The sequence below is a fragment of the Lactuca saligna genome, chromosome 6 (assembly GCF_052625555.1).
Source record: "Lactuca saligna cultivar CGN05327 chromosome 6, ASM5262555v1, whole genome shotgun sequence".
Classification (NCBI taxonomy): Eukaryota; Viridiplantae; Streptophyta; class Magnoliopsida; order Asterales; family Asteraceae; genus Lactuca; species Lactuca saligna.
This window is the reverse complement of record NC_136422.1, coordinates 57440001-57462497: the sequence shown is the minus strand read 5'-3', so window position 1 is coordinate 57462497 and position 22497 is coordinate 57440001. Positions and strand designations below refer to the sequence as shown.

Below are 22497 nucleotides of genomic sequence, written 5' to 3'. Positions count from 1 at the left end.
TCTCCCCCCTTGAACTCGTTTTTTTTGTTTGGTTTCCTTGGCGCCCAGTTTTATCATGAGCTTGTGCTCTATGACCTCCCTGTCTACTCCTACCTTGTTTGTAGTAGTCCAAGCAAAGACATGCTTGTATTTATTTAAAAGCGTAACATCCGAAAAATTCAATAAATTTAAAACTTTCAAAACAACCCTTTTCTAATATAAGTGTTACAAAACCATTGTTTTCAAAACATTATTTAAAATCATAATCTCCTAAGATCAAATCAGTTGAAAACCAAGGATGTGTACGGTCATGCCTTCGCCTTGCCACGATCCACTGAAGTACCTAAAACCAAAAACCAAAACTATAAGCATGAAGCTTAGTTCCCCCAAAATATTACCACATACACATAATAACAAACAAACAACATGTCGAGTGCGATCATCCTCGGGATGGAATACCCCAAACAAAATGCCAATATACAATGGGTCCACAACCTATTGAGGTTGGATTACCCCCGACCCACAACCTATCGAGGTTGGAATACCCATACATATTGGGTCCACAACCTGTCGAGGTTGGATTACCCCGACCCACAACCTATCGAGGTTGGAATGCTCATACACTATAGGTCCAATCAACCATCAGGTTGGAATACCCTAACCCCTCAACCATCGAGTTGGAATGCCAATGTACAACGGGTGCTGTCATCCTCAGGATGGAATACCATTGGTCCCATTTAACTATTGGGTTGGTATGCCCCTCGACCTATTGGCTTACTCACAAAGCAGTAAAGTCGCATCCACCAATCAAATATGTGCACATATAGCAGATAATTATATAACACTCTATAACCAGTCAGATAGATTTACAGATCACTAAGCATAGCATCATCCTATATACCAGGATACTGATCTAATAGATCACTACAACACAATAGCATACATATCATGATATCAAATCCAAAGGGTCAACCTTGGTGCCTCGACCCGCAAGTACAGTGAGGAAAACTCACCTCGATCTGCTAATAATCAAATAATTACTCGGACCGCCGAACCGGATAACCTCGCACCAGCTAACAATAAATACAATCTTAAGCAATAATTAACCCAATAACCCAAAATACCCTTAGGTCAAACTTGGTCAACCTTTGCCAAATTCAAAGTCAACGGTCAAGGTCCAAAAGCCAATATTTCTTCCTAGTGGAATACGCCCTACATACCAAGAGAGTACGCCCATCGTACTCTGATGTTGACCAATAACGGGGCTTTGACCGCATATGCACAACATACCACCAGGTACCCCCAACGTACTTATCCCAGTACCAAAACTCCATTAAGAGCTTATTCTATTAAGTTGTTACATCCAAAACTCAGATCCAAGCCCAAAATGATGTCCTAAATCATAAAGTTTCGAACTTTATGACTTTGCATGGCTATAAAGTTCTTAATGTCCAAAATTCTAAGTTCTTCACCTAATAATACATCATAACTCTTGCATGGAAGGGATAGAAGGGCCAAGATCACATTTGTATAGTCCATAATAGCTTTATAATGGATAAAATATCCACATTTATCCATTAAAATGGTCCCAAAAAACAAGATCTAGTCTTTAAGTCTAAAAGGGACCTAAAAGTTCATTTTTTTCAACTTAATCCATTATGTACAAGTCTCCAACTTTCAAATCTGAATCAAAATGATGTTTATATGGATAAAGTTTCCAACTTTATCACAAGGTCACAAAAAATTTCAAGATCTAAACTTTATGCACTAAAATGACCAAAACTCATAACATCCAAACCTAGTTGGATCTAACAAATGCATCATCAAGACTCAAAATTTATACCTCTAGAAGATAGATCAAGGTGAACAAAGTCCAGATCTACAAGCTCCAAAGCAACCAACACGTCTCCAAGAAGTTCATTCTCCTCCAAGGTGCACCATGCATACTCCAAAGTACTCAAAAACACCTTCTTTTAGCAGACAATGCTCAACTAGGGTTAGGGTTTCATGGAAGGGGTGTTGGAGGGGGTGGAGGCTGAGAATGGAGTGGGTTTGGGGGAGTTACGAAGATTAATTAGGGCTCAAACCAAGAAAATAGGTTTGGGCACTGATTGCATACGTCCAGCGTACTCACGGTGCCTCGGTACGCCCAATATACTCCCTTTTATACACCCAACGTACTCAGCACAACCCAAAACCGACCAAACTACAAATGAGCATAACTTCTTCGTTGTAACTCCGATTTTGACATTATTTATATCTGCTGAAAGTTAACGAGAAGCTCTACACTTATATCAACTCATACTTTCTTAAAACATTCCGAACAAAAATCCAAAATTCATAAAAGCCCGAAGTGACACTTTATGGAAATACCCCTTGACGCCAAAACCCATACCAAGCTCCCAGATCATCCAAATTACATTACCCACAACCAAATGTGTCTAAATCTCTTTTCCTTAAAGGCCCTAAGCTTGATGATACTCGGTCTTCGGGTTACCACCCCCACATAGGAAACGATTCAGAACAGGGCATCGTCGGGGGAAGGTTGCATCCTATGTTGACTGGTTGGTCTGAGTATTCCATATTGTTGATTTCACTATCACTTGTTGGCTCCGCCCATGATCTTTTTCTTTCCTGCATGATCTTTTTAAGCTACATGATCTAATAACACTGTAATTCTCTTGGTGGTGTTTCCAATATCGTCCCCGACCTTCTGTTGTACTAAATTTGACTATTCCATGCATTGTCGATAGGATTGCTCTGAATTTGAGTAGGGTTGTCTGTCCAAGGATGATGTTGTGTTATGTTGGTTGCCGGATTACAACAAAATCTATGAGGTTTCTTTTGTTCTTTGCCTTGTCATAGATGGTCAATGTCAACCACATGTGGATTGTGCTTAGGGGCCACAGGTCGTGCCCTGTGAATCCTGTCGGCCGCCTAGTTGTAGGTTTGAGGCTCTCCTTCCACCTATCCAGGAGGAGACAGAAACAATGCTCATAGATAATATCTGTTGAACTGATGGTATCGATGTATACCCGGTGGATAGTAATGTCTCTAATGGGCTCTTGAATTATGAGCGGGTCGTCTCCTCGCCAGCCTACTGATCAAGGATGTTTTGCTGAGAATGTCAAGCCTTACATAGATTTAGTAAGGCTGTTAGCCTCATCGTATTCTTCTTGCCTTTCCCGCTTTCACCTAATTATCAGGATTTCGTGAGGTTGGTCACACTCCATTGCTGTATCCTTGGCATTATCGGTATTGAACTTAGCACAGAGACTCCACGCTACCTCTATGGGGTTCACTTTTAGTTGTTTCTCCTCCATTTCCATTTTTAATACTGAATAGTTGATGATGTCGTGTATCTTGGTCTTGTGGTATTCATAGTACCGTCCATTTCCTCCCTCCACTTGTTGTTTATCAAAGACTACATAGATGACTGGTCGCCTTCCTCTTCTTTCATCTCTTTAGAATGGCCTAAAACTTCCTTATGGGCACTTCCCTCACCTGAGTGTCTTCCACCACCCAGGGTTTCCATGTAGTGCGATAGTGAGCTGTGACATATTGTGGCTGAGGTGGTCATGGCGTTTAAGTATGCTTGCTTCGTTGCATCCGCTTCATCTTGTCTCAGATAGCGTTCTACCTTCTCTTTTATCTCATCTTGTGTCTGGGGTTTCTTCCCCATGAGCTTCTAGGACCGCGGTCCTGGGAGGAGGCCCCACGTGAAGGCGCCTGCTATTAATCCTTCGTTATGACCTAGGACGTCTAATGTGGCATTAGTGAACCTGGTGAAGTATTCTCACACTGTCTCTCCTTCCTTCTATTTACAACCGATGATTGAGTGTGAATATCCTTTGTATTTATGCAATTGCATGAAATTTGTCAAGAAAAGGTACTTTCGTTGGGTAAAATTGTAAATGCTCCTTGGATTTAACATCTTGAACCACGTTCTTGCGTTGTCATCTAAGGTTGTTGGGAAATACATAAACCAGAATAGCTCATCTAGTTTTAACGAGATCATTGTCCACTCGTAAGTATCGATGTGATTATCTGGATTTGTGGTTCCATTGTAGGTCTTGAGGTGTAGTAACTTCACTGTATTTGGGATCGTGTAGTCTAGGAGTTCTTTGGCAAACGAAGATGTTACACTTCGCGATAAACAATATTGGTTTGGGATGGAGAAAACACCTTGTGAGTTATATTGTTGGGCGGTGAGCTATGGTTGCATTATCATGCCATTGTATGCTGAGAGGTGCCCAGGGTTTGGGACGTAAAAGGTTTGTTGCTGAAACGGGAAGATTGGTGTTTGGATTGATAGTAGGGGTGGGTTTTGTGCTAGCGAGCTGTTTGACATGAATGGCTGATGTTGTGGGATTATGTTAATAAAAGGCGTGTTTGTAACAAACGAAGGTGTCTGGAAAGCCATTGTTTGTTCTCTCACCATTTGGCTTAGCGGCGGTATTTGTGAGATAACTAGCACGCCGCTGACGTTGTCCGTTATTAGTGGTGTTATGTTACTTGAGATCACCTTTTGCTATGGTGTTTGTGTACAGGCACTTTTGTGCCATTGCAACGGCAGAGGATGTTTGTCCTTCGTCGGTCGGCCTCCATAATGCATTTGTTGGAGCAGTAGCCGTCATTGAGCTGCCTTGTTGTGATGTTTCACCGGTAACTGGTGTGAGAATTGGGGCGATAATTGGTTCCAACGCCTGATGGGGCTTGTCGGGGTCCCACCAGTCCTGCCGGTGTCGTCGGATGCCATATTCAAGTGTTGAGGAGTGTGCTTTTGGTTTGTTGTTTGTTATACTGCGGATGATGCAAAATGATGAGATTTAGTCATCGGACAATTACACATTGTACTTCTAATTGCTCCGATGAGCCTGAAAAGTCACAATAGGAAGGAGTCGTCAGCTGTTCTCTGGGAGGAGGTTCCCGAGAAAACGCTCTGATGGTAAAGTTAGTGGATAGACTTGGGTGTATTCTAGAGTGAATTGGGAGAGAGCAACTTACTTTCCAAGGTACGAGAGGAGGCCTTTTATACTAAGGTCTTCTGCTAGTCCACACAGGACAAAGGCATCACACCCGACATGATCGGGGGCGCTGATTGGGTAATTGTTCTCCTTGATCTGTCAGGGCCAACTATTGGTTCGGGTGATAATGCTCTGAGCATCTTCCTTGTTGCTTAGCGTCGGTTTACTTTGTCGCAGAGTACAAGGTGCCCTTGGTGGGGCCGGGACTATTCCACGGGCGCCCTGTTCTTAGGGGCGTCCACGAGTGCGAGGTTCCGTCGAGCTTATTCCGCCAGACGCAACTTGCCTTGGGGAATTCTCTGGCGTGAATCTTCGTTCGTGCAAATACGGCACGTCATCACACACACACGCACACACACACACACACACATATATATATATATATATATATATATATATATCATTCTTTAGGATTTTTTGTTAAATTGATTATTGTTTTAACTGTATGATGTGAATTGATTATTATTTTAAGTGTATGATGTGAACATCTGTAGCAGTTGAATAAAGATAAATGGTTTAGTGGTGTAAATTGAAGGGATGATGAGATCAAAACATTTGTTGGGTTGTCACCTTGGTGGTGAACCACTGAGGTACCATTTTGGTGTGAAAGCTAGTGGCGTGTTTGATGAGGAAAAATATATTTCTCTAGTTTATTTAATAAAGTAATATATATCATTTTCATATTCAATTAAACTAGGAGTCTAGGAATATATTATTGAAGGAAAGTCATGTTCTTTATTCCTAATTATCACACTTTATAGTATTATATATTCTTATGAGTAGGCTTTATAATGAGATTTTCGGTTTAAGACTCAAGGTAATTTTTTCGATTGTTGTTTTTATTCTTGACAAGAAAATGTGTAAGACAATCATGTTGTCCTGTAGAGATTTGAACATAAAAAAGCACACATAGAGAATATTGTAGGTTTTTTTTTGGATTTTGGTGGCTACATTTCATGTAGAAGAATAGGGATGGATAATTATATTGATTTTTTTAAGATGCAAGAAAATGGGATACCGATGTCATTTTGAAGAAACTAGAAAAAATAAAGGTTAGCATTGCAAGAAGAATCGAACTTACTAGTAAACAAATAGAAAATAAGAGAAGGTACCAGAGAAATATCCTCCAAAGACAATAATAAATATTGTGAGCATCACTCGATTTGTGGCCATGATACAACGGAGTGCGACGTCTTGAAGAAAGAAATTGAAGGTCGCCTGAAGTCTAGGAAATTGAATAGTTACACCATGGATATGAAAAAGAAAAGTTATAAAGATAAATGACCAAGAGACAAAGAAGAAACCAGTGAGCATAATGAGAACAAGATTTTAATTATCAAGTCAAGATATATTAAAGAAAGAGATGACCCTAGTCGTCCCAGCGGGGGAAACATTAAATTTAACCAAAATGATCCTATCCCTAAAGACCATAGGGGAGACAGGCCCCTCTTTATCTAAGGAGTAGTAGATAGAGTTCGGGTCCACAAGATATATGTCAATGGAGGCAACTTGTCGGAGGTGATATTCAAACATTGTTTCCAATATTTCCCAGCAAATACAAAAGCAAAACTTAAAGATCCTTTATCCCCTATTATTGGCTTCAATAGACACTAACTTTGGCCACTTGACACCATTACTCTCCCCCTCACAGCGGAGGACTATAAGGGAAGCGTAAAGAAAACAATTAACATTGAATTTGTTGGGGTTTGGGCACCTTCCCCACACAACATCATCCTCGGTCGAGAAGGTTTAAGGAAACTCAAAGTTGTTCCTTCTATGTTGCATGGGTTAGTTAAATTATCCATCCTTAACGGGTTAGGATCATGGTATGCGTCCCAATGATCACACCACACTACAACCAAATAATAGTCTCTGAACAGTTTGACCTCAGACATAAACGACAACAAGATCATGAGGACGAAAAATTCATATATAAGAAGTACCTGAATCAACTGATAAAGATATGAGTTTCACTTCCCCCGTCACTTAAAAAGGAAATATGAAAACTTCTTCAAGACAACATGGATATTTTTTCTTGGACACCTTCTGCTATGAAAGGAGTATCCTGAAACTTGGTTGAACACAAGATTAGCCTTATCCTAAAGGCTCGTCCCATCAGGCAAAAGAAACGCACGTTGGCAGGTGAAACGAGCAAGTCAGTGAATGATGAGGTCGATAAACTGGTCAAGGCAAAGATTTTAAGAGAATCCATATTCCTTGTATGGATATCTTAACTGGTCTTAGTTAAGAAAGGAGACAGATCATTGTGTATGTGTGTGGAATATACAAGTCTCAATAAGTCTTGTCCTAAGGATTGCTACCCCATCCCCGAAATCGACGAAAAAGTTGAATCTCTAGAAGGCTTCCAATGAAAGAGTTTCCTAGATGCGTACAAGGGATATCATCAAATTCAAATGGAAAAAATACGATGAAGATAAAACATCTTTCTATACAAATCGAGGCACCTTTTGTTACACTAAAATGTCATTCGGTCTAAAGAATGCATGAGCTACTTACCAATGCATGGTGGATAAAGTTTTCACAGAACAAATAGGACGCAATGTGGAGGTCTATGTGGATGACATGGTTATATAAAGCAAGGGGAAGGAAACCCTAGGGTAATGGGGTGTAACACTACTAATTTAGTTTGGATTTCCTATGTAAGGCCCGAGATATAACAATTAAGGAGAGCCTAATTAGAGATTCCGATGACCCGGTTACATAATTTCTCAAACGCAGCTTGATAGGCGGTGATAGTGGTGAGTTGTTTGAGTTTGAAGAGGGAGGCTTGGTGGTTTTTATAATCAGATGCGTTGAACCGGTGTACGAGAGCCCGAGAAAATTCTGGTCATATACCTAGAAGTTGGTTATTAGCGAGGTATGTATACCAACTCAAGGCGTCTCCGGTAAAATAAAATTGGGCCAAAGAGAGGCGTTGTGGTGGTGGAATGGAGTAATAGGTGAAGTAGTTTTCTTATTGAAAAAGCAAATCAAGAGGATTGGATCCGTCGAATGTTGGGTGGTGTATTTTTAGGGGGCGGAGGTTGGTGTGCGGTGGCGGTAGTGACTATGGTGGTGGCCCGTTGATGTTGTTGGCTGGGAGGAGTTGGACAATGGCGTCAGTTTCTTTAACGATGTTAGCGGCTTGAGTAGCGAGATGAGTGGTGATTGTGTCTAGGCGATGGTTGGAAGCGGTAGAGAGGTGGATGAGAACCTGTATAATCGATCGTTGAGGGCGGCAGTGGGGTGATCGAAGGCGGCCTTGGTGTTGTCAGAGGTGGAACCTGACTCGACTTTGGGAGGCATGGAGACGATAAAGAAAGCACCAAATTGATAAAGGCCCTTTTTGAGTTGGCTAATCTTCTAAAAATCAAAAGAAGAACACAGAAGCTTGAAACAATTTTCTTAATCATTTCGCCAAAAGAAAGTATAGTGCAATGTATAAATAGAACTACTAGCTAGAAAATAGGAAAAATGATAACAATAAGAAACGTGAACTATGACCAGTTCTTTGAAGGACGTGGTCTCCTAACGTGATGCAAACAAGAAATAATGAAAAATACGGTTACTATCTACATTATTCACGAAAGGGATGTGTGGTATTTCATTTGGGCTTTGTGTTGGGATCTTCAGGTGGAGTTGGGGCTGTTTCGGTTGGGCTCGTATCATACACCTTGTAGTTTCACCAAATTACCTAGTTTCTTCGGCAGGACAGCTACATAACACATCACCCGGAGTGACTAGCCAGGCTATCCCTAGTATCATAACTACGGAGCCCCAATTCATATATGAAAGCAATGGTGACAAAAGAGTATGGTCCTAGGGTGATCGAAACCTTCTTGCGTTGCTTTGACATCCATAAAAAAACTGTATGCTAAACTTGGTTATGTTTCATTGATTTAGAAAAACGATACAGCTGATCAATAAATAGTAAACCTAGCTAGAAAAGAGGACTAAACTAGGAAACTATAACAAACGAATAAAGATCATATATATGACAAAAATATAGCCTTTACTCCCCCTCAAGATGAGCATGGAGATTTCGAATGTTCATCTTGACAAGAAGAGAGTTTAGCCTATTTGAACCAAGAGGCTTAGTAAGAAGATCTGCGAGCTTATGGTTAGTGTGAATCCAAGACGGAGCTATCTCATTGGACTCCACCCTTTCGCGAACAAAAAACAATCCATCTCCACGTGTTTAGTTCTTTCGTGAAAGATGGGATTGTGAGCAATGTGTTTGGCTGATTTATTGTCACAAAAGAGTGGCTTCTTGAAGTTCACTCCAAGTTTTGACAACAACTAGCGAACCCATAAAGTTTCTCTTACTGTGGTGGCCATTGCCTGATATTCTGCCTCAGCCGAGGACCGAGACACAATTGACTGCTTCTTTGACTTCCATGAAACAGGGGCGCCACCTAAAAGTAATAAATAACCCGTTCTAGAACATCGAGAGTAGGGTCAACCAAGCCAGTCAGAGTCGCTATAAGCTACCAAATCCAGTGATCCTTCTCGGGGTAGAAGAATACCTTGACCCAAGGTTGTTTTGAGGTACCGCAATACTCGCATAGCTGCATGCCAATGGTTAGTTATGGGGTCCGAGACAAATTGACTCACAATATTCACTGAGTAAGTGATGTCCGGTCGTGTAGCTTGAAGATATAGTAAACGACCTACAAGCCGACGATACATGTTAGGGTCAACACGTTCTTCTTTGTCTCCTTTATCAAGTTTGATGTTTTGTTCCATAGGGAACTTGCATGGTTTGCAGCCAAGCATGCCTGCATCTTCTAAAATATCCAGGGTGTACTTACGTTGGCTCAAAACTAAACCTTCTTTGGTACGTGACACCTCGATGCCCAAGAAGTATGTGAGGTTACCAAGGTCTTTGATGCTGAACCTTGTATCAAGATCTGATTTGGTGCTTTCAATCTTTGTGGCGTCATTACCTCCAATGATCACATCGTCAACGTATATGAGAGTCGCAACAAAACTGGTTTCGGTTTTGTAAACAAACAAGGAGTGATCTGCATGTGATGGTTTGAAGCCCATGTCACATAAAGCGGCTGTGAATTTGTGATACCAGTTTCGACTAGCCTGTTTCAAGCCATATAAGGATTTCTTGAGTTTACACACCCGATTATCACCTTCTTTACTAAAGCCTTGAGGTAGTTTCATATAAACATCTTCCTTGAGATCACCATGCAGGAACGCGTTATTCACATCCAACTGGTGAATGATCCAGTTGTTTTTGATGGCTAATGTCAATAGAATCCGAATAGTGACCAATTTAGCCACGGGAGCGAAGGTGTCATGGAAGTCGATGCTCTCCATTTGAGTGTAGCCTTTTGCCACGAGACAGGCTTTGAATCTTTCTACAGATCCGTCGGGTTTGAATTTTATTTTATAAATCCACTTGGAGTCGATGGCACGCTTTCCTTCCGGTTAGGTCACGAGCTCCCAAGTGTCATTTTCTTCCAAGGCCTAAACCTCCCTTTTCATTGCACAACGCCATTCTGGATTTTTGTGCTGGATGTTTGAAACTTCTGGGCACATGATGAGTAGCAATAGCGGCTAGAAGAGCCTTGTGGGTTTGAGAAAAATTTTATATGAGATGAAATCGAAAAGGGGATGTACCATAGAAGCAGCGTGACTGACAGCAGGTTGCGTGTGGTTGATCGATGAGGGCAAATCAATCACGTAATCTTGATAGCGGATGGGCTGGACTCGCATACGAGTGGGCCGAACTTTATCTAGAGGCTTCGTACGATCATGAGAGTTGTCTGGGCTCGGAATGTCGGCCGAAGTGAGGGCTTGGAATGTGGTCCTGATGTTCAGTGGAACATGGGCTCGAAATTTGATCTGATCGGATTTGACCAGGTGAATCTGGTGACAATTCTTGGGCCCCATTGTTGCCATTTATGGGTTCATCAGCATGAAGAATGGGTTGCACCAAATCGAAATCCTTTTCAAGCTGGAATAAGTCATCAGATTGCGAGTCAGTGCCTCGTTTGATGGTCTGCATAGGGAATTTATCCTCAATGAATCAGACATCTCTGGAAACAATGATTCTCTTGCTTTCTAGATCAAAGATTTTATAACCCTTGGTACCTTGTGGATATCCAACAAATACCCCGAGTCTTCCACGTGGTTCAAATTTATCACCACCCGTTTCCACACTATGATGATAAGTTAAACAGCTAAAACCCTCATGTGTTCATAGGAAGGCTTTTCTTTGAATAAGAGTTCATAAGGTGTGGATCCATGCAAGAATTTTGAAGGCATTCAGTTTATCACATACGTGGCGGTCAAGATGCACTCACCCCAAAAACTCTTAAGCAAATTAGCTTGGAATCTTAAGGCCCTCGTGGTCTCAAGAAGATGGCGATGCTTGCGCTCCACCACCCCATTTTGTTGTGGGGTGTAAGGGCAAGAGGTTTCTAACACGATTCCCTCTTTGGCATAAAAGTCATGCATGGTATTAGAAACAAACTCACCACCATTATCGCATCTATTATGTTTAATTTGCTTTTCAAATTGTGTTTTGACCATTTTACAGAAATGCATGAGGCATGTGCTTGCCTCATTTTTATGTCTTAGTAAAAAAGTCCAAACTGCCCTACTGTGGTCGTCCACAATGGTCAAGAAATAAAAAGCCTTGTTTGTTGAGGGAGTCCTATACCTCCCCCATATATCGCAGTGTATCATGTCAAAACAAAATTTTGTTTTTATTTCACTAGTAGGAAAGGGTAGTCTAGTGTGTTTGGCTCTCAAACAAGCATCACAATTTAAATTGTTCTTATAGGAAGGAATAAAATTTAAACGAGAAACTTTCTTGGGTGAAGGATGTCCAAGTCTCTTGTGCCAAGTCTCGAAGGTTGTCAGGAGAGCTTTATTTGTCTTCATTGCCCCCATGTGATACAATCCTTCAATGCGATTACCCGCTCCAATCAAGCGCTTCGTCCCCAATTCCTGCATAACAAAGAAATCAGGAAAGAAAGTGACAGTACAGTTAAGCTCATCGGCCAATTTGCCAACCGAAAGAAGATTATAGTTAAAATCTGGTATGCGTAGAACTCCTCGGATTCTAATTCCTACAGCAAGAACATGGTCTCCTTCACCCAAAACGGGCACCTTTTCTACAATGGGAACGACAATATGTGTACCCTTTAGGTTGTGGGTCTCGTTTCTAAGAAAGTCTCTTTTATAGGTTATGTGTTCGGTGGCTCCCGAATCGACCACCCAACTATCAGAATCATTAACCTTACCTGCCATATTTGCCCTTGGTTGTGATCCGCTCTCTGTCACACTTCCGTTGTCCTTGAAGTGGGTAACGAACATATGATACTGCTCACCCGTCAGACCGGGAACAGGACTGGCAGCAATCTCCACACACGCAACCTTTGGTTTTTCTTTGTTCTTCGTTCCAAGCCACCATTCACGATAACCGTTCAGTTTAAAACATCCCTCCTTTGCATGTCCTTCCCTGTGGCAAAAACTGCACTTTTCTTTCTTCTCATTATCAATTCTTGTGGCCTTGGCGTTCGGTTTATACGACATAGGATTATTTTGTTTAGTTTGAGATTGTCGCTGCGTTTTTTCTGCGTTGTAGTGTGCCTGAAAGGCAGCGGCTTCCGAACCTGGCCTTCTCGATCCGCAGGTGATCGCCCTTTGTTGTTCGTTTTCGGCAACCAAATGATAGTTCGCACTAAGAGATGATGCAGGTTTCGTGGCCAAGATTTGAGTTCGAACAACAGTGAATTCGTCATCGAGCCCCATTAAAAATCCGTAGGTTCTTTCTTTCTCTTTCACTTCATTCAATTGTTTTCCAATTGAGCAGTTGCAGCCACTACACTTACACCGTGGTGTAGGTAATACAACTTGAAGTTCATCCCAGATGGATCTTAATTTGGTATAATAGTTCGAAATAGACATACCTCCCTGTCGGGTTGTGTTTAGCAGTTGTTTTAATTCATATGCCCTTGGTGTGCCTTCTTTCTCAAACCATTCTTCAAGGTCCTTCCAGAGGAGGCGTTAGCATATCTCACGCTTGTGCGGATCTCCTTTTCCATAGTTGTGGTTAGCCATCCCTTGACCATGGCGTTAGCTCGGATCCAAGCCATGTACATGGGCGAGCTCGATTCCAGTTTCTTGGCAGTCCCGTCGATGAGACCCATCTTGTTTTTCGCCAAGAGAAAGTTATTCATCTCCTACTTCCATTCATTGTAGTTGTTGTCGTTTAATAGGTCATTCACTTGCATCTGCTTCGGATAATCATATGGGTAAATGTATAACGGCGAGTTGGTGTCAATGGTTTCGCCTTCCGCCGTCTTGCTACCATCGGTCTTTTCTCCGCTCATGGTGGCATGGAGATTTGATAATCAGGTACGGATGTCCCGCTCTGATACCATAAAGAAACTGTATAAGCTAAACTTGGTTATGTTTCATTGATTTAGAAAAACGATACAGCCGATCTATAAATAGAAAACCTAGCTAGAAAAGAGGATTAAACTAGGAAACTATAACAAACGAATAAAGATCATATATATGACAAAAATATAGCCTTTAATCCAAACCTTTCTATCATCCCCCATTCTGATACATATATGCCCATAGGATGATATAATTAACCCGAGAGAGATGGCGACCTGCTTTGACAAGAAATTATGAGTGACACCACTATCCACAAGAACTAAGACCAAGAAGCCATTAATTGCACTTGTGAGTTTGATAGTTGATTGCGGGGTTTGTTCCATGGTTCCAGAGAGGAGCACTCGTCCTCGATGGTCTCGTCCTCTTCCCTGATTTCAACGCGACAAGCCTCTCGGTCTTCGTCAAGAGTCTCACTGTCTGAAGGATGCCTAGGCCTCTTTTGGCACACTTATGGTAGGGAGAGTACTTCAATCCTCATTTGAAATATAACCCTCGTTTCCTTTTGTCTTCCCATTCCGTACAAGCTAAGTGCCTCTAGGGATCCCATTTATAATTGTGGGACCCGGCTTATTAGGTGGGCAGGTATGGGCCGGACTCAAAAACCCCATGGAGTAATTAGGCTTATGAATGGACTAGGTAAATGGACGAGGACTCGGAGTTTTTTAATTGAGGAGAACCCAAATGCGTAGTACCTGAGTTGCGACGGAAATTTGGTTTCTCCGGTTGTCGTCCTAGTGCTACTTCGACGTTCCGGGAAATACTCCATTGCTTGATCGCAAGTTGAAGGGTTTAGCAGGGGCGGACGCAGACCCTGTACTTCCAGACGTCGGTTTGGATTGTGAGGGAGTCGAGGGTTGGATGTTTGCTTGCATTTTCTCCATCTTTGCCTCCATCTACTTGGGTAGATCAGTCATTAGAGTCTGCAAAGCACGAACAGAGCCTGTTATCTCTTTCATCTGGTCGCTAAGTTGATTAAGCCTCTCTTCATGGGAGTGTATCGTGGTTTGCAACCTTGTTTGATTCTGTGCTTTAGAGGGTTGTACCATGGTGGAGAAAGTGGAGGAGTCTATTCGATTTCCCGGCAAGGGAGCGGAGATAAACTAAGAACTTTGAGAAATAAAATCAATACAACAGTGTGAAGGGTAAAATGGTCATTGACTTGATGTATGTTTGTTTATTTTATCAGGTTGGTACGGTTGGAGGAGGGACACAGCTGGCATCACATTCAACATGTGTGAATATATTCAATCGACATCTACTCATAAACATCATCTACAGACCTAAAAACTGTTCCTTACCATGTAGCTAGTTATATATAATGGATTTGTGCTTGTTGTAAGATCTATTATTGAATGAGTTTGTTATTCTGGACAAGTGTTGAATTATTGGGCATTGAGAACTAGTTGTCATTTGAGGCTTTCTTGTAAGCTGGATTTGTGTGGCAGATTTTTTCTTTTCTATATATACTCACATATTGATAATATTACTATATCTAGCTGTAGTAAACTAACATGATATGAATTACAGAGTTGTACATTGTATGCAATTGAGATTTCATGGATTGGTGTACAGATGATATGGGTACTGCTGAATGGAGAGTTGCAAAGAGTCCTGCTTATTTCAAGCAAGGGGATTATGTTCTTGGATTAAGTGTCAGTTTAGTCTTTTTTTTGTTCTGGGCTACAAACATTATAATGTAACGTATACATGGAATGAAATTAAATTAAAAGACATGAATTTATATGGATAAACTTGAATTTAATATAAAAGTTCCTCCTAAACTAGAGCCAAAAACAATGCACGAAACCCAAACCGTTTCAGTTAGAGAGCATGGTGAGACATGAAGAGGAAATGCAAAGGGAAATGGAAGAAAGAAAGAAGCTGGAATAGGAAGAAGCTAAGATGAGATTGTTCAAGGCCTAACCATGCTTAAAAAAGAAAAATAAGTGAATGCCAAAAATAGCAACACACTCTCATTCATCTATTTGTAGTATATTTAGAAACAAAAGTACGTTTTTATTTATTTAGCAATAAACTTTGCTTCAAAAAATGCTTACTTTTTTTGACTTGAAGGGATCCAAGTCCAGTTCCTGAGAATATCTGTACTGTGACTGATGTTCAAGAATTCGAATTAAAAACTATGAATTTTGATATATTTTTTATAATTTTTTAGTAGGTATATAATATTATAATTTAATAAAAAAAACAGAAACAAAGCCTGGCCAATCAGAGGAGGAGAGAAAATGCAGGGAGCATTCGCCTCACCCCCTTCCCACACCACATTTCCCACACCATTGGTGTGGTGTTCCGAGGTGCGGGTTCGTTTCCCGTGCGCTTTTCCTGCTACACTCCTCACAACCTTATGAGGAAAAAAAAAAAAAAACTTTCTAGGGCACCTTCTTTCATGCAACCAAGGGAAATAGCCACCCATGGTGTTGGTGGGAAATTTATTGATAAAGGGCACTTAGAAACCCTACAAAATACAACTTAAACATGCAAGGTCTTACATTACTACACCTTTAGTCCAAAATAAGAACACTTATAGGTTATAAAAAAAAAAATCATACATGATACAAAGAAGCACTAAATATATAGACAACTACATATATGCAACCCTCCGCAAATCTTCAATGAACAATGCCACCTTCCCATAAACCCAATCTTCGACGCCATCGTAAAAGTGAAAAAAAACTCGTCTCCCATGACTGTTGACAAGTAAAGCTCCACATGCTATCCAAAATCCAGTAGCAAAACCACAGCCCTCACCAATGTGAAACCAATTCCAAACTTCATCCACGTCTTCCCCCTCACCCTTGCTTTTACCAATCACCAATGGTACTTCTGATTCTTCATCTCCTGGACATTTTTTGGAAACGGGAGGTCCACATAGTCCTGCATTTCCTTCGTATCTTGAAGGTTCAAAAGACTGGAGCTGAGTGCTAGTTGGGATTCTCCCTGACAAATTATTAAATGACATGTCTAGGTAATTCAATAAACTCATTTGAGACATACTTGATGGTATCCCTCCTGAAAAGAAGTTTTTAGATAAATCCAAAACTAGAAGTTTTTTCATTTGACCAATTTTCAATGGAATCTTTCCAAGAAGACTGTTCTTTGATAAGTTGAGTGCAATTAAGTCATAGAGATCGGTAAGTTCATATGGGATTTGTCCTGTTAAATTGTTGCTCGACATGTCAATGCTCTTCAACAATCTCAGACTTCTGCTGAATTCACGTTCATCTCCTTGCCACTCAATCGTTGCATGGTCAACATACTCGCTAGAGTTTGAATAACCATTTCCTGACTTTTTTATTATCCAGTTAGTTAAAATGGAATATGTGTTTGGTGGTGGTGGTGGTAAGAATCGTTCACGAACCATGCTTGTAAGATTATTCAAACATGAGGGGATGGTTCCCTGGAGATTGTTCATTGACAAGTCTAAAACTTGAAGATTTTCAAGATAACATAACTGTAAAGGGATGGTTCCGAAGAAGTTGTTTGATCTTAGGATAAGAACATACAACCCCCATAAGTTTTCCCCAATCCAAACAGGCACATTACCAGAAAACTTGTTGGCCCCCAAATTCATCAAGTTTAAACTCGTGCAATTCTTCAAGGATAATGGCAATTCTCCAGAAAAGTTGTTCTTGTATAAATCCAGCACCTCAAGTTCTCTCAAATATCCAATTGAGGGAGGAAGTCTTCTAGATAGATTGTTGTGTCCTAGATTAAGGACTTTTAGTAGTTTGAGATGCCACAAACAATCTGGAAGTTTTCCCGTGAAAAGGTTATGGGAGAGGTCAAGAACTTCCAAAAACCCACCAACCATTTGGCATAAAAAAGAGATTCCTCCATTGAATTTGTTTCTGGAAAGGTTTAACAATGCCAAAGTGGAAGAGACATTCGATAGTGGACCAGAAAAACTGTTGGAACTCAAATCCATCACTGAACCGTTGTCAAAATTTGATGATAAATCTGGTCCTTCACCGCTGATGTTGTTGGAAGAGAGATTCAAATATCTTAACTGAGAAGGCCATGTGTCCCAAAACTCCATAGGAATTTTGTCTGAAATTTTGGAATTGGCAATATGAAGACGGGTGAGATTTCTCAGTGTTTGAACCCATTTGGGGAAATGAGGCCCTAGATTGCAAGAGTTCATATCAATAAGCTGTACATAAGAAAGGTTTGACATGTGATCTGTGGAAGGAACTCCTTGGAGTTGGTTTTCTGAAAGATATATCTCAAAAGCCTTCGACTTTCCAATGTTTTTAGAGATGGCACCTCTAAAAGAATTGGAAGAAACGTCAATCTCTTCAAGCATGGGTAGTTCCCACACTTTGTCACTTATAATGCCATTTAAGTGATTATGAGATACCCATAAATGTCTTAGGGATGAAAACTTTTGGATGTCATCAGACAATGGCCCTATAAACTGGTTATAAGAAGCATCCAATTCTTGCAATGTAAGTGATGTGCATCCAGACAAGGTGTACAGAAAACCAGGAAATTTGACAACAGCAGAGTTGTTAGCAAAGCTCAAACTTTCCAAACTACAGAGGTTACCAAGATATTTGGGTATCCCATCTAACATGTTGCTAGAGAGATCAAGGATTTGAAGCTTATTGGTGGTTAATGGGAACAACCAACGATACATGGATGAGGTGAGACTGTTGTTTCCAAGATAAAGGACTTCAATAGATGAAGAAGAAGAGTTGAGAAATGAAGAAGAATATGGATACATGACCTGTGACAGCTCACATCCATCTAAACTTAACCATGATAGGCTTTGGAGACTTGAAATTACATCTACCCAATGATTTTGTTTGGCTAGGGAAATCCCATCCATCCCAAGTTGCTGCAAATGGGATAGAGAAGACAACCAGTGTAGGTTCTCAACTCTACATCTGCCAACAACTCCAAGGTAAAGGTATTGCAAGTTGGTGAGATTTCCAAACTCTGGAGGAATGATTCCATAAAAAGAGTTAGCAGAAAGGTCAAGGTGCCTTAATTCTGTCAAGGAACCAATGCATCTGGGAATGGTTCCGTTAAGATTATTGGAGTTGAGTTTTAGGTCTGTTAATCGAGTCATGGAACCAAAGAAGGTGGGAATGGTTCCACCAAAAGAATTGTAGGAAAGATCAAGAAAGTTTAAATAGCTTAAATTAAGCAATGATTGGCTAATCTCACCTCCAAGATTATAGTCACTGATATCAAGCTCTGTAACATGACCTGTTTGGTTGTTGCACGTGACTCCTTTCCATTGACAGCAGTCATGTTCATCAGGTCTCCATGTTGAGAGACTGCCATCAGGATCTTGAAGGGGAGCTTTGAAAAGAAGCAGAGCATGTCTCTCCATATCCAAACACTTGTTTCTGATAACACCATTAGTATCATCTCCTCCTCCTCCTTCCACCGCTACCAATTGGTGGTAGCCATATACTGTCACAAGGCGTAGCATCATAAGTGACAAAATTGTAAAAACACAAGGATGCATGATGTACGTAGATGTAAATATTGATATTTTCTTATTTGTGTTGATGCGTATATGAACTGCCTCCCCCATGATCGATCACTTGTATATATAGTCTCAAACTCTTGACTGTGAAGAGGAAGGATTCATTATGTGGAGAATACAATACTTAATTTCCATGACGTTAGAACCAAATTAAGGTTCAAAGACGTAAAAGTCTTGGAAATTTCTACGAGACAAATTAAAGATGAGGAATTGGAATAAACTGCCCCAAATTAGAAACTCAAAGACTGACAAGTCCTGGAAATTTGTCTTTATTATATATTTTTCCATTTCGTGATACGTTTTGGTCCTCAAGCTAATGTGATATTAACTCCCAAAAAGACAAACATCATCCAACACAGATCCACACGGAAATGATATATTTGGGTTTATAAATTTAGCGACTACTATGCAATGAAATTTTCTCACTTAGATTATTAAATCGTGAACTTATATAAATGATGCCAAGTTGCTCCATTCGGTTTGATCACTAGTAAACAAGTCATTTAATAGTGCGAGTGATTTTTATTTTTTTGATGTGGTCCTTTCTAAAAACGTTTTATTAAATATCTACAATATCAAAAATTAAGAAACCGTACCATAAAATAGTTTTGTTAGTACGGTTTCCCAAAATGGCACCATTAAAGCATTTTCTGATGCGGTTTTCTAAAAGATCATGTGGAAACCACACTAAAAAACAATTACAACCGAACCAAAAATTATTCGCACTAAAAAACATTGAACCGCACCCAAAAACAATTTGCACTAAAAAATATTGAACATCACCATTAATCTTTCTTCTAAAAATTTCTTTCGAATTTTTAGTTTCACACTAGATCCCACCAAATTTCATTCAAAATTTTCATGTTTTTCAGAATTTTCGTTCGGTGTTTCCCTCTTTTATATAACGTTGGAGATGCTGCCTCTTCTCATAATTAGATTTGTCGAGTTCATGCTTGAAAATGCATGTGAGGTTTGTCCATTATTTATCTTCTTTTCATTAATGGCATTTGTGACTTCATTTTTCTCTTATTAATTATAAATTGATGTCCAATTTTAAGTTTTAACGATGCTTTCTTTTTTTGAATCTCTTCAGATGTCTCTTCTTCCGTGATATATCTCCAAAAAATGGTCCAAAGACTTATGATGTTTGCTTCAGTGACTTTCATTTAATCGGTATGGAGCTAATTTTTGCAGAATGAGTTTTAAGATTTGTCGAAAAAGAAATTAAAACAAATCCGATGAAAAGTGATTTTCGAAGAACAGATTTTTAATTGGTAGAGAAAAAAAAAATTGCACAAATTGAAACCAACCTTTTTGGAGAAACTAAAATCAAAGAAGGGACAACTAGAACCTATGATTGACCTGCAGTTAAGGAAAACAAGTTGATGTAATTATAGTTAGAAAGTTCGAAAACCAGATTAAAATATTACGATTGAATCATTGATTAAAAAACATTCATTGAACATACCTAAATACAAGAAAATGAAGTTTCATGAGCATGGTCTGCATTGACAAAACCTACTAATTGGTTTTAGCTAGCTATTTTTTGAGGCGGGTTTGGCTATTTTTTGGTGCGAATTTGGCTATTTTTGAGGCGGTTTTGGCTATTTTTAGTACGGTTTTAGAATTGTATCACTAAATTAGGGTATTTTTGATGTGGTTCAATACACGCATCTGTTAATCATTTTAACAACATCAACACATGCTTTCTGTACTAGTGGATCCCTCATCTTTTAAAAGAGAATCATATCTTTATAATTTTATCATAACTTTTTGAAAAGGGAAGAATTATATTAATTTATGATATATAGAGGGGTGTGTTTCTTTTTCCCATTTTATGCTGAAAGGATCAGATCTATACTAATAAAAAAAAATAGTTCTTTTGACATGTGTCATTATATTAGACTTCTTAATATAATGTGTTGCCACTTGTTAATTTATTAGTTCTTAATTTTAAATTTATTAGAAATCATCATTAATGTGATGTTATTTGTCAATGTATTCATTCTTTATTTTAAATTTTAAATTTAAAATTTATATTATTGTTTTCATTAATTCACAAATAAAAAACGTCTAATATATATTAAAAATTAATTTTACATATTTATTTGAATCAACGATTATAATTTCATATAACTAATAAAAACATCTCTTAATTAATAATTTATTTAAAATAATTGATTAATAATTTTGAGTTTTTACTATAAAAGTTTAATTAATTTTATAACAGTGGTTCTCACGGGTTATAAACTAGTATTGTATAGATAAATAATGTATGTTCTAAGAAACTGTTGAATAGTGATTATTTCTTTTCCAAAGGTGAACAAACCGCGACCGTTTTACACATCTATCTTAAAGTAATATTAAAAAAATTGTTCATTTGACATTATAATATACTATTTTACCGGTCTATCTTAAAGTGATATTAAAAAAAACGTTATTCATTTAAGAACTGTTATAGACCATTTTACCCGTATATCTTAAAGTGTTACAGAAAAAAAAAAAATCAATATTTATTTTCTCGAGCGCTCAACAATGATTATGTATGGCTTCTATGTATCGTTTTTGGAATAAATTATATATATATATATATATATATATATATATATATATATATATATATATATAAAGAAAGAGAGAGAGATTCAGGTTCATTTGAGATCATGCTAAATTTGTGAAACCATGAGACCAAATCTAAATATAATTTTAAAATACAAAAAAAAAAAAAAAAATCCAAAAATTCTTTTTTTAATTATTATTTTCGGCCTTTAATTACCTAAAAAAATTACAAAAAAACTAATAATAAAAAATTGCCGTTTTTTTTTCTAAATACGTGAAATATTCTAATAGAATATTACACTGTAAATATTCTAATATGATCTTTAGAATGTTAGAATATTGTACTAGATTTATCAAATATGTATAATATTCTAATATTTTACTAGAATATGTAAAAAATGTATTTTATTTTTATTTTTTTGGTATTTTTTTTATTTTTTTTGGAAAATATAAATTCCGAAAATAATATTTGAAAAAAAAATTCAAAAATTTTCAATTATTTTGCATTTTAAAAATGTTTTTTTATCTACTAAATGAATGACTAGGATTGCGTCTCACGGTCTCACAAAATTAGGTCGTCTCACATGAATCTAACCCTATATATATATATATATATATATATATATATATATATATATATATATATATATATATATATATATATATATATATATATATATATATATGTTCAATTACATTTGAAACCATGTTAATTTTGTGAAAACCGTTGGATGCATTTTAAAAAAAAATGTTTTTTTATTTACAAATGAGTGACTAGGATTGCATCTCCCGTCTCACAAAATATAGTGGTCTCACATGAACCTAACGTATATATATATATATATATATATATATATATATATATATATATATATATATATATATATATATATATATATATATATATATATATATATGGCTTAGGGAATATGTAGTTGTGATGTACCTAAGCTTATATATAGAACCCTCCAAACAATGTAGTTTTGA

The 22497-nt window shown here is 38.4% G+C and overlaps 1 protein-coding gene across 1 annotated transcript; it reads right to left on the bottom strand.

Moving 5' to 3' along the window:
* Window positions 1–15801: 15801 nt before the first annotated feature.
* LOC145002112 (receptor-like protein EIX2) lies at window positions 15802–19162 on the bottom strand. Its single transcript, XM_078961407.1, has one exon. The coding sequence runs from the start codon at window positions 18997–18999 to the stop codon at window positions 16036–16038; it is 2964 nt and encodes a 987-aa protein (XP_078817533.1). The 5' UTR covers window positions 19000–19162; the 3' UTR covers window positions 15802–16035.
* Between the last annotated feature and the right edge of the window lie 3335 nt (window positions 19163–22497).

What these genes read in the sequence shown, in the direction of transcription:
- LOC145002112 (XM_078961407.1), bottom strand. Translation starts at nt 18,999, where the DNA reads ATGGGGGAGGCAGTTCATATACGCATCAACACAAATAAGAAAATATCA.